The sequence below is a fragment of the Limulus polyphemus genome, unplaced genomic scaffold (genome assembly GCF_000517525.1).
Source record: "Limulus polyphemus unplaced genomic scaffold, Limulus_polyphemus-2.1.2 Scaffold3213, whole genome shotgun sequence".
NCBI classification, from domain to species: domain Eukaryota; kingdom Metazoa; phylum Arthropoda; class Merostomata; order Xiphosura; family Limulidae; genus Limulus; species Limulus polyphemus.
The window spans coordinates 54,471-67,724 of NW_013668823.1; the positions used below are offsets into that span (position 1 = coordinate 54,471).

A 13,254-nucleotide genomic window follows, 5' to 3' on the forward strand; every position below is an offset into this window, starting at 1 on the left:
GATGCATGGAAAAGAGGGTGCTAATGACAATAGTTGGGTCGCACTCCTATTGATGAAGGGTTGCTGCATGATCATTTGCATTATAACATGGAGATGTTTTATGAGAATACATGTGAGAGTAGGTGGAAGTATCAAAGCTAGTAGTAAGCAAACATTTGCACCTATAGAGGGCAGTATAAGTCAAGAAAAGCTATTTGTGAGGGGGGTAAGTATCTATTGGAAATACATTTTCAGTGTAGGAATATGTTAATTTTTTCACATATAGCTCTAAGTTTATACATTAAAAAAATAGTGCTTGTTGAAACTACAGGCTGAGCAACATGGTAGTGCATATTTATTTTAAAAATTGACTATTCTTTAGTTACATTTTTCTCATTGGTGATATGAAATAATTTGAGACTTATTTAGTAATGAAAGTAAACTTCACTTTAACTCTTTGAAAATGTTAGGGAAGCTTTGTTCTTTAATTGAAGTTTTTGTCTCCTGAGTATTTTCCTTTCTATAGTTTAACTTCACTACAAATTCTGTGATATTAACGTGTAGCATAGATATGTCCCATTACTTTCTCTTTATGATTGACTGTAACCTGAAATGTTGTTGAAAATTAAAAATCCTTGATTCGTGTACCCACGTTTATAAGTGTGCAAAAAATATTATAATCAAAGTAAAAAAAAATCAGTGAAGCTTATTCATCATAGAATATATTCAGTCATTTCTATAAAGTGATATGTCTGACACGTGGAGATACTACAAGGAGTTGAAGAGGAGTTCAGACATAACATACAATTAACAATTATCACTGGTAGTTATAATTTGCAGATGTTGATGGATGTTCACAACTAATAAGGTTTGTCAGGATATTCGTGTTGCTACAGGTACGAAACTTTCAACCAAGCTACAAGAAACCACGGTCCTTATGCTAGATAGCTTGTCACTGACTGGTTAGCTATCAATTAGTCTTGGAATTTTTTCTTCGGGGACTAGCAACATGGAAGCTTTTTCTACTGAGCCAACAAGACTTAGATTAATCTTTGGTGGACATCAACAAGTTATGTGTATGAAAGAAACCTGAATTTCATGTCATGGAAGATCATGTTTTAGGCAGGTATTATGCACATTGCCTATATGCTGTTAATTCCACATGATGTTTTTTGTAACAGGAATGTAACAGTAGTGCCTGTCTTCATCTTGCATCTTTATTTAAGAGTTAATTTTGCCAAAGAAGACTTTAAAGTCTTCGGAATGACTTGCTCAATTATCTGATGAGGGTTCTAATAAACATGCAGAAAGCATGCAACTGTACGTTCCACTTACACAATGAGGTATTATTATAAAGGAATGTAACAGCATCCCCTAGAATGACCTTAATATTCTCTTGGCCAGTATCTCCAGTTGGAAAATAGAATGCCTGAAGGCCAAGGCTAACCATATGGTACGAGCAATGTTGAGTGTCTTCTTCCTCTCAAGTTTCTAATTCCTCTTTAACTTCTATATCTTGTCACGTATTGTCATGAGAACACCTTTAGTCTGATTATCACCCAGATTGATGTGATGCTTGTTGATATGCTTCTACATTCACTATATATATATTGTTCTTATGTTTGGTATGCATGGTATCATCAGTTTTTGATTAATGCACTACTCTTTAGAACAGTGTATATTGAAGGTAAAAGTAATTAATTTGAAAAAAATTCTAGCTCATCCAAAAGTGCCATTGCCATTGATGATTGTCAATTCCACCAGTGTGTTAAGTTGAGTAAGTTTGAAAGTGAACATAGCATCAGTTTTATACCCCCGGATGGAGAATTTGAATTAATGAGGTCAGTTAAAAATTTTACATTCTTTCACTTTTGTAATGTAAAACCAGATGCAGTATAGAAATTCTTTGAAGCAAACTTTACTTTGTTAATGTAAGGATATTCAGGGCTATGTGGCCATATTTAATATATATGTTGGTTCTTTATTAAGAGTTATTAGTCTGAAGCTGTTGTTTCTTTGACTGTAATTATATATATATATATATATATATTCAGAAGACTCCGAGAGAAACTTTGAGGTTATTAAGTGTATGTATTAAATATACTTTTACATTTTTTGGAAAAATAGTAATGGCTAAGAACTGAGCAAATTTGATATGGTGGAATCTAGTAATTGTTTCTTTGTTCTCAGTAAAACTAGAGGCTTTACACTGTTTGATTTTAAAATATTTGCTTAATATGTTAGTTTCCGTTTTTTTATTCTTTTTTTTGCTTGTGTGTGTGTGTATCAGCCAACTAAGACTTCAAACAGAAATGTCACTTGATTGATGTATTTCTTTATCTAATGGATAGATAGTTTGAAATTATTCAGAAAACTACAAGTAAAGCTTTTAGAAATATTTACAGATACATTAGTTCAGTAGTTCACACAAAAGTGTTGCTTTGCAATGCTATAAATTACAATTCTCGTCTTTGATTAGGTATCGCATTACCAAAGATATCAACTTTCCATTCAGAATCATACCACTGGTCCATGAAATTGGAAGAAGTAGAATGGATGTGAAAATTGTGCTAAAATCAAACTTTAAGCCTTCTTTAATCAGCCAAAAGATTGAGGTGACATTCTTTATCTACTTACTGTAGAAACTATACTAAGAATGATTATTTCTTGATTTTACTAGAGCAGTTACTTTTTGATTTCCTTGGATGTTTAGTTCGATTATCTTAAGTCAAAGTATTGAAGATTGGAAAATTTCTCTGTGATGCTGCTTATTTTTGATACACTAGTACAGTGCTTCCCAAAGTGTGGTATACATACCTCTGGTGGTATGCGAGATGATGTTAGGTGGTTCATGGATGACTTTTTTATTTTAATAGTTATATATTTATTTTAATGTGTATTAAAAAAAATAAATTTTACATGGTTATTACATTATCTGCTGACAATTAAACATTGGCTATTATTCAGAGGGCGTGTGCGTCATCTGGTCCGCTCATTGGCTAGCCGCTATTTAGAGAGCATGCGCAATGACATACCAAGAACCATATTCATTAGTTAGTGTTAGACAAAGATTCTCATTTTATGATTGTGTGTCTGCACTGTTTTTTTCTTTTCTTTTGAACCCATCCTGGATCAGTGGTTAAAAACGTTATATTATTATTACTTGTATCATTAATTCTGAATTTATTTTCACTTTGTTATTACAATGTCATTTTGAGATGAGAAAAATAATGTTTTGAAATAAATATTATTGTAAATGATACTGGTTTTCCATTTATCCTAGTGTTATAAATTTCGTTTTAAAATAAATTTATTTATATATAAAAAAGTGAGTCGATTTAAAGAAAAATATTAAGTAAAACATAAATAATAGTACAGAAGGTGGTACGCGAATGACTGAAGTTTGGGAAGCACTGCACTAGTATAAATAGTAATTGTACAATCCTTTTGTGGACTTAAGCTATGGGACATATCATTGTTATAGTAAAAGCTTTGAAGTTAAAATCATACCTAAAAAATTGCAATTAAAAAATACAAGTAAACTTTTAGTGGGCTTTCATGAAGAAAAACAGAAATAAGTATGTTATGGAGAATAAGGGAGGAAAATAACCATTGTTATCTCTGTGGTAAAATCAGTTAAAGGTTTTGCATTTTCATTTGACTTAAGGGCTGCTAGGCAATAGTATTTAGAATTTTTTGTGTGTGTTTTCTATGGAAATATGGCACGAGTTTAAGAATATAGTCACTAGTTGGCTACTTGAAATCTACCATGACTAACTGTGATCTTTTAATAAGTATCCATCTGTATGTTTTAGATTAAGATTCCTACTCCACTCAACACTAGTGGGGTCAATGTGATTTGTATGAAAGGAAAAGCCAAGTACAAAGCCAGTGAAAATGCTATTGTGTGGAAGTAAGTAAGGTTTGACAGGCCCAATAAAACTTGTTTATTTTTTATTTTTTCATAAAGTATGTTTCAGTAAAGTACTTCATGAGTTGTAGAGTAATGTGTAAACTGATGTTAAGTAACAAAATTTATGACATGAACAGCTGAGAAATACAGTTTCGACCAGTGTTGCTGTCTTCAATCTAGTATGTTGATGGTATATATATATAGTCACTCAGTGGAGAATTATGTAGTTTAAAGTGTGAAAAATAGCTTGGTGGAGATCATAAGTATACTTCCATTGCAAACAAGGATTTAAAGCTGTTCTAGTTTCAATCTAAATTTAGCATTAAACACTTGTTTCATAACTAAAGCTGATTGTTTGACCTACTTGAACTGATAAGAGCTGACTTGCTCAGGTTTTGGCTGGTCATGATATGAGTTCTGTTGTCTAATGTGAACTACCATTTTTTTAATTTACAATTTAACAACAGTAAGAGGTAAAGGAAAGCTGAGTGATAAAGTTAGTTTAAAGACTTAATAGCCACAAACGTTGTTTTGGAATGAAAGAACATAAAGATGTATAACTGTTTCACTTGATAGATTTTTGGTATAAAATTTCGGTATTTTCAGAGTACCTTTTCAGTAAGTGTGACTGTTTCAGTTACATATATAGTAAGTGATTAAGGGGACATAAATTTTGCTGTTAATGCATAACTTTAGATGATCATTAATTATTGAAATATAATTTTTTTAAGTAACATTTTCTACACTGTGTTCTTTTGAATTACTTTAAATAATTTTTAAGCCTAAATCAAGAATAACAAACATATATAAAGAAATAGATAATAATAAACAAATTTCTAGAAATTCTACCAAAATGGGATCTACTTTTGACATTCATTCTTTTATTGATGGGTTTTAAAAATAACTTTGTAATAATTTCTAGTCTTAAGAACAGCATATTTATACTCTCACCTTCATAATTATTTTTGTTTTTTATGCATAAATGTTCACGACTGTAGCTTGATAAAACACATATACTTGTTTATATATTAGTGTCATAAGTAATGATAATATGGATATAGTTTATTTTGAATATACCACAGAAAAATTATGAAGATTGGTATAAAATGTAAAACCTCTTTGATTTGCTGAAATATCAATATATTTTGAAATCCAACAAGTGTGACCCTGGCTACTGCTCTATTCTTTTGAAACCTCTTGTCTACTCATGCCTACTTCTCTTAAGTGGATATTTATAGAAATAGCATATTCCAAAGTATGTAAATCTGACAGTCATTTCTAATTGGCTTGAAGGAAAAAATTGTAACTGATAGAAGGTGTTTAAGTCTATTGAGAAAGTTGCTGCTCTGAACAGAAATTAGAATTTTTAACTCGCATATAGCTTAGTTATAAAGCCAGATAAATTAGTGATTTGATAATTGTTTGATTTTCTAAAATGCATCTTTTGAAATCTATAAAAATTGTCTTCCCCCTCCACTTGAGGGAAAAAAAAACTAAGCTTACCACAAGGCTTAGCAAGTACAAAGCACAAGTACAAATCAACTTTGTAGCATTGTAAGTACTAGGAATCATTTATTTTCTATATATTTTTTATTTCTTGTGTTATGTTTGAGAAAAATAACTAAAAATTAAGCATTTTTGAGTAAATAGTAGTAACATACATACATGTTCATAAGCACTTACACACTTCGTACATCTATACTGTTAAATTTTGACTACCCCAGGAGGACAACTGACAAATAATTATCTCCCAAGATCGGCACAAACTTTGTACAGAACCATAACAAACATTTACTCTCACTTTTATTACTTTAGACAATTCTTGTTACAACCATTGTGCTATAAACAAGCCAGTAAATCCTCTCGCACTGTATTCTCAGAGTAGGGATTACGATAAGCTCTGTGGGAAAGTTCTGGTAATTGCACTGAATGAGCTTATTTACTCCTGACAGTATCGTATCATGGTGTCACGTAAATAATCTAATGGCAGGAGCAGTAATCCAATGCTTTATAATTGGCCAGTATTACTTGCCTTAATTTGCATTTTTCAACCTTTAAAGTTTTATGGTGGTCATGAGGTTTGTCAAATTGACCAACCCTGTACAGTTAGAGTATAGAATATAACAGATAAAATATGAAGGTTTTCTGAAAAGAAGTTTGGTATTTATTTTGCGGTTATGTGAATGAAATTTGAAAATTTTCAGATCAAGAAAAGTATTTTTAATCCTAACATTAAAATCACTTTGCACTCAGAGCAATGAACATTCTGATTCCATATATTCATGGACAGATTTTTAATAATAATACTCAGTTTAAAATTTTAACTTTTTCTTTACAAAATACTTGTAATTTTTATTAAAAGCTTGAAAAATTTTGTAAAGACTCGCAAATCATTTTAAAAGTTAGAGTATGGTCATTTGGGGCCATGTGGCTGTGTAATCCATCGAGTGAGTAATGAAAGAGTTAAGAGAATGTTTAAAACATTTGAGAATTTTGGAGTAGTACAGTTATATCACATTCTAATTGATGATTTAGAAGTAACTTTTAATGTAAATATGTGTATATTATTTGACATTTGCTTTATAAAAGAGTACTGTCTTAGTAGAACTAAAGAATATCAAACTTATGTTCCAAAATGAAAACTCGCCTCCATATGCGTATAAGATTTGCATGCTACTAGCCTTGAGTAATTCCCACCCAAATTCACATGTTTTATGTGATCTTCCTTAGTGTATGATGACATCGTCATCTGTTTGGCCTGCTTCAGGATCAGGCTTCTTTCCTTGTATTCCCTCTCCTACCTCCACCTTTTGTTTGAGGCACTTCCTTGTGCACCAGAGGGGTTTTCTGTGAAAGTTCCTTCTTCCTTTTTGCCAGCTAAGTAGCCTGTTCCACTTTCTCTGGCCTGTCTCTCCCTACTTTGGTCCTCTGATGTTGGGACATGTTAGGTTTTGTTATGTTTTTCTTTACTGTCTACCTTCCTTTTTTTTGTATGCATGGTCTTCATCAGTTTCCCTTTCTTCACCTAGACATCTTTGGTGGTGTTCTTTTCTATCTTGAGATCTTAACTGACGTTATATAACCCTGTGAGTACTTGTCTCTTCCTCTTCTCCTGACATTTGTCTCATTTTCTGCTTACAGTCGTTTTTCATTTCTTCACCATGGTCTTTCTTCTCACTTTGGCTCTTTTCACTCCTCTTTCCATTTCCTTTGCTCCTCCATTTAACTCAAAATATGATCTTTTTCACCCAGTCTTTGGGTGGCTATGATCAATGTGTCTGACACCTTCCTACACATTCCTCTTGACCTATCCTTCATATGTTTTTCAAGTTCCATCCATCAGATTTATATCTTCCAATTCCTTGCTCATCCCTTTGACCTAGAATTTGCCCCTTTTGTATTCATTTGAGTCTTGAGGGCCTTTTCTCACCATTTTCATAGCCCGGGGCTGGCATTTTTTTCTGGACTGTTGACTTCTACTGGCCCATTCTCAGTTAATATTCTCTTCTCACACCTCCCTTCTTTTACAGGAGACTACTTGATTGTGGTGGGTGGCTTGTCATGAGATACAAGTCTTTTTTTTTCACATTCACTCAGTCTTTGGTACTTCTGGCATTTTCTTCATCTCTTGTCTCAGCTGACATCAGCATTTTCCTTTTCACCTGTGGGCTATGGCATATTTAGTCACAAAGATTTGCACTTCTCACTCTCAACCTGCACGAGAGGTTTTTTCACTTTTGTGGTTTCTGGTTTCCCTGGCACCCCTCATTCCTTTGGAGTATATACACACATGTGCCTCCTCCATTGGACTTTGTGGATCCAAGGAATTCTTTCTCATGTTCCACTATCCTTGTTTATGAATCACATTGATGAATTGTTTTGGTGACTGGACTGGGCTCATACTACTTCTGGCATTCCCTTACCAACTTCCACACCAGATCTATCTCTTCACTGATGCTTCCATCTATGATTGAGCTGCATCTCTGGATGAGGACGTGACTTCTGGCATTTGGACACAGAGTGAGTGCTCACTCCACATCAGTGTGCTCAAACTTTTTGCTGATCTCATTCCTGCACCTACTTGTGGATCATTTGGTCATGATCCACTCCGACAATTCCATGGTCATTTCTTACATCAACCATTCAGTTGGCACCTGTTCTAGGACCCTTTATTTTTGAACATTGGACCTACTCTTCAAAGTCTGTATCAGTTTCGTCTTGTTGCCTGTCATTTGCCAGGAGATAAGGACTTGGTGGCAGAGTGGTCTCAATACCACCAGATTGGGCATGCCTTTCATAGATTCCTTTGCCACCTTTCTCAACTCTTAGCTTCCTCATTTCCGGTTCTCTGTTCATCATCTTTTGGCTCTGGCTGTTGATGCTCTTAGCAAAGCTTGGTCTCACTTCTTTCTGTATTCCTATCCTCCTCTTCATCTCCTCCCTCAGGTCTTTGCCTCGATATATAACATGCTTTGTAGGGTCCTATTGTTAATGCTTCTTTCGCCAGCTCAGTCTTGGTTTCTTCTGTTTTTCACCTAGTATCCACACCTACCTTCTTCTACCCAATATCCCCCTCTATTATTTCGACCTCACACATCCCTTCATCTTTACATGTGGGATATCTCAGGTTCTTTGCCTGGCAGACCAGACTCTCTGATTGTGTGGCTTTTTTTTTTGTCACATTCCTGTCATTCTTTCACTATATCTATGTATCAATGACAGTGATGAGACTTTCGTTGTTGATCCATTTGCCATTCATTTCCTCCTGGCCATCCTACTGTGAACCATCTTTCTGCCTTTTTACCTGGCTGTGCATTCATGATTTGTTGGTCTCTGCCTTTGCTGCTTATTGGGAATATTTCTATTGAATTTTGCCTTTCCAAGTTTCTTCTTCTATCCTCTCCACTCCTTCATTCTTTTCTGACCTTCTCACCTGACTCCCATGCCTGACCATGAGCTTAATGTGGTTTTGCATGCTCTCACATATTTTTGCATTTGAGCTTTTGGCTTCTTGCTTTTTATACTGTCTCTCTCTCCAGACTTATTTTTTCCTCCTTCGTGCCTGTGATTACTATCATGCAGATTTCAATGCTATGTATGCTTCTTGCACCCTCTTCCACTGCACTTATATTATCTTCTACGTGAACTAATCATTCCTTCCTCAGACCTGCTGCTCGGGAAGGTAACCATACTTTCTCTCCTGTCTCCCTCCCTTCTGTCTCTTATCTGTTTGATCATTCAGATACAGATTGGCTCCTGTATCCTGTTTTCTCTGTTTGGTGTTGCTTATCATGAACCTCTCTTTTTTCTGGTCCCTGTCATCAACTGTCCCTACCCTAGGATACCTCTTCTTCGAGGGACCTCTCTCTTTCTACTCTTACTGGATTGGTCCATCTGCTTCTCTTGTTGGTATATTTGTCTTTGGATCTAGATGCTTGCAGGCTATTTCACATTTCATTGCATACGATTTGTCACATTTCTCAATTTGTTGCTTCTCATCTTCACTGGCCCAAGAACGAGTCTCCAGGTGGGCATATGGATGACTCTCCTCTTGTTCTCTCGTTATCTACACCATCTGTCTGTTTTGTCTCCTGCTGAATTTTGACTTTCACTGGTTGCCATTCTTCAGTCAACCCACCATCTGTGAGAAAAATATGTATAATTTCTTTTTCAGAACCCCTTTCAAATTTCAAAGGATCTTGCCAGGTGGCTGGTATGCTTATTTCCCAAAATCTACATAAAGCTGGGATAATGAAAGTGCTCATACCATCTGCCCTGGCGTACTAGTGCCCATTGCAGGTTGGTATGTTCCTCTAAATCATTTGAGGTATCCTTGTGACAGACATACTTACTCAGTTGTCCAATCCAGACAGTACTAATTCCATGGACTATCACAGATAGAGATAGCACCAGAGAAATGTTCTGCCCACTTCTTTGGCTTGTGATTGCTGGCTTTTAGAAATAGGGTTTTGCAATCACACATTGCACTGTCTCCAGTAAAAGACCTTTCTGTCTGGTGGTCCAGTGGGAACCTGGGCACTTCTGGGCATGAAAGACCCTTAGCACTTATCACCTCTTAGCTGCTTGGGTAGTGAACCATGAAGAATCCTCACTGGTTGGGCTTCACACAATATGGTAAGAAGTATATATGTATTGGCTCACTGACCACTTGGGTGAAGAGTATGCCCTGGTCAAGACAAAATGCAATCTTCCATGGATGTGCCCCTATGGAGCCCTTGCCATCAGGTGTTAAGCCCATACCCCATGGGCTTCCCTTTGGGTGCTTTTTGAAGGGAGCTCATCTAGGTAGAATTTTTCTCTGGTCCTTCTAAAATCTCAGTGTGGGATTTTAGCATTTCTATGTGAAGAGGTGTGTTATTGCCTCGAAAGTTAACATTTCCTACTCTGAAAATGTTAGAGGTGTTCTAAGAGATATTTGCATATTAAAAATAGACTTGTAGAATAGATACTCAGAATTGTTCAATGTGAATCTTATTGTAATTTTCCTTTTCAAAATACAGTCAGCCATTTTATTGATTCAGGTTTTCCTTATAATCAAGCATTCCTTCAAAAATATTGAAAATAATATCTTTAATATTCCTTTGAAGGAATTTAAATATGTATTTTCAAAGTATGACTGAATATTTTGCAAAGCAAGTATTTTTATGCTTTATTTTAGAAAAAAAGGTGGTGAATAACAGTAATAAGTACTATAATGTTATTTTAAGAAGTCAGCACATTTACAATAACTGTTTAGCTAGTATTTACTGCTTTCATATTTTCAATAATTTATATTATGTGAAACAATTAAAATGAGATAGCTCAGTATAAAATGTTGAAAATAAATTACATGACTTTAACCCAAGTGAATTAGTGCTTTACCATTTGGATATATGTAATATTGTCAACATTTAACAGTACTTATTGCATCAATAGAATTAAGCGCATGTTGGGAATGAAAGAGACTCAGCTGAGTGCAGAAATAGCACTTCTTCAAACTGACACAAAGAAGAAATGGAACAGACCCCCTATCCTGATGAACTTTGAAGTAAGAATAATTTTGGATTACTTATTAATGGAAATGTAATTCATTAGGTCTGTTAATGCAAACTTTTTATTAAGTTTATTTGAGAGAAGTATGAAAGAAACATTATTACTGTGAGGTATAAATTTAATCAAACTCAACACAGATATTTCTTTGTAATACACTTTTAATAAATTGATCAATATAATTATTTAAAAATTACAAAAAATAGAACTTGAACCAGTGTATATAAAGCTTCAAAAAAGATAATCATATCAAAAGGTCTGAGAATGTTAAATATATATATATATAATTAGATAAAATTGAGATAATATTGTGATTAATTATTTTTAATGTCTTTTTTTTTTTTTTTTCTATGTAAGATTTCTTTTCAGTTGTTAGTTTATCATTTATATTTATCTTTATTCTATAGGTGCCTTTTGCCCCATCAGGTTTCAAGGTACGATACCTAAAAGTTTTTGAACCCAAAATAAACTATGGTGACCATGATGTTGTGAAATGGGTGAGATACATAGGAAAGAGTGGCCTTTATGAAACTCGATGTTAGCCTGCAATGTTAATAGCCATCCTGGAATGTGACGCTTATAATTATAGTGGATGAAAGCCACTGGAAAATAATATTTACAAAGCTGTTAACTCCAATATTTTCTATATATTTATTATAGTCATCATGGTTAAGGGAGTTTTGGGGAACTTTATAGTTTATCATTGTTAAACATCAGTTATATTGATTGAGGATTTTAAAGTTATGCTTTGAATCATGACATATGATTGAGGGTTTAAAGGTTAAACAATGAATTAAGATAATATTAATTAAGCTTCTTAAAATCATACTATAATTCCTTTATATCAAGATTATTTTCAAGTAAAAAATTTAGCATTCTTTCAAATATTTTGTAATTAAAAACAGTATAAGTTAAATGTTTCCTATTTTAGCTATCTTATTTGACAATAAACTTCCATTTCTAGTCCCAACACTTGTACACTGTGTTTAATTCATTACAGCTCAGTTCAGATTTTGCACAATATATGAATTGAACAGTATTTATTGCAGACTTCTCAAATACCAAATATTACAACGAAAATTGTTTTACAGTCCATTGCAGAATATTTTTCACTTGATTAAATTTTAAGTGATATTTAAGTAGCAGGTGAGGACTTTGATGTGGTGCATTCCCCTACTCTTATCTGAACATTAGTTCTGAACTATGTTTATCCTCTTTTGTCTAATTATGATATTGTTGTGATTCAGATATTAACTAGAGGGTGCAGGATATTAAAATCAAGAAGGCCTAGAAAGTTCTAAGTTTGATATCACAAAAATTTGGGAAGTGTCAAGAGATGAGGCTAAATTATAAATATGGGAATTAGTGTATTGCTCTCGGCAAACAGAAAGTAATGAATGAGTATTGAGTCATTAGGATGTCAGTCGGTCAGTTTTAGTCCAGTGAGATATTTAGTTTTAGTGAAGTATTTGGATCAGTGTTAGTTATAGCATATGTTCAGTTATTCAATTAGCTTTTAACTTGTGCAAGTAATTTTTTTTATGTCAGTCATATTATTTCCATTTAAGCATTATTTGTAAAGTTTCTTATGCCTACAAGTTACAATGGTTTACAAGTGAAGGCATCTTGTAGAAATATTAAGTTAAAAATAAACTAACTTGTTATCATTATGTTGACTGGGCTTCAAAGGATTTTTATCAAATAATTTATTAAACCTACCCAATGAAAGAATAACATTACAATCAGAAATGGGATTATTTTAGTAAAAATATAAAAGAACTTTAACTTTTGAGATGACCTCTCATGGCCAATGTCAAAGATTTATTGGTTCTCATGAAACAGTTAAAAGTTAGTCAAGAAGAGCGAGAGAGAAAATTCAGAAGAAAAATATAGAAATATAAAAGAAGACCAAGAGGTAAGGGATAAGAATTTAAGAGAGGAATTAAAAACAAAGAGAGATGTATTATTTAAATAATAATTAAAATTGGAAAAATATTGTGCTTGAAGACAAGATTGATAAAGCTACTGCAGATGTACAGAGAGATTACAACAAGACTGAAGAAGTACAGAAATGCTGTAATGACAAAATTGAAGTACAAAAAACAGGAGAGACAACAATGAAGGATACCAATGATTTGAGAGCTATGTTCCTCTGGATCCTTGACATTAAATAAAAATAGAAAAAATCTGATTTCAGATGCAAAAGTTGACTAGGTTGTAATTGGTTAAAGGTTCAGCTTAGTGTGTAGGTTAAGACATATACAGCTATGATCATGAACTAGTGATTGATAACATGGTACATCTACAGGTTT

General features: G+C 33.6%; 1 protein-coding gene across 1 annotated transcript in view; it reads left to right on the forward strand.

The window, feature by feature from the left end:
• LOC106468907 (AP-2 complex subunit mu-like) overlaps nucleotides 1–11,722 on the forward strand; it is a 37,046-nt gene extending 25,324 nt beyond the window's left edge. The window contains exons 6-10 of the mRNA XM_013929358.2: nucleotides 1,698–1,820; nucleotides 2,459–2,594; nucleotides 3,795–3,892; nucleotides 10,829–10,940; nucleotides 11,350–11,722. Of these exons, the coding sequence (XP_013784812.1) occupies nucleotides 1,698–1,820; nucleotides 2,459–2,594; nucleotides 3,795–3,892; nucleotides 10,829–10,940; nucleotides 11,350–11,484 (604 nt within the window). The 3' untranslated portion in view covers nucleotides 11,485–11,722. The remainder of the gene's footprint in view (nucleotides 1–1,697; nucleotides 1,821–2,458; nucleotides 2,595–3,794; nucleotides 3,893–10,828; nucleotides 10,941–11,349) is intronic.
• Nucleotides 11,723–13,254: the final 1,532 nt, after the last annotated feature.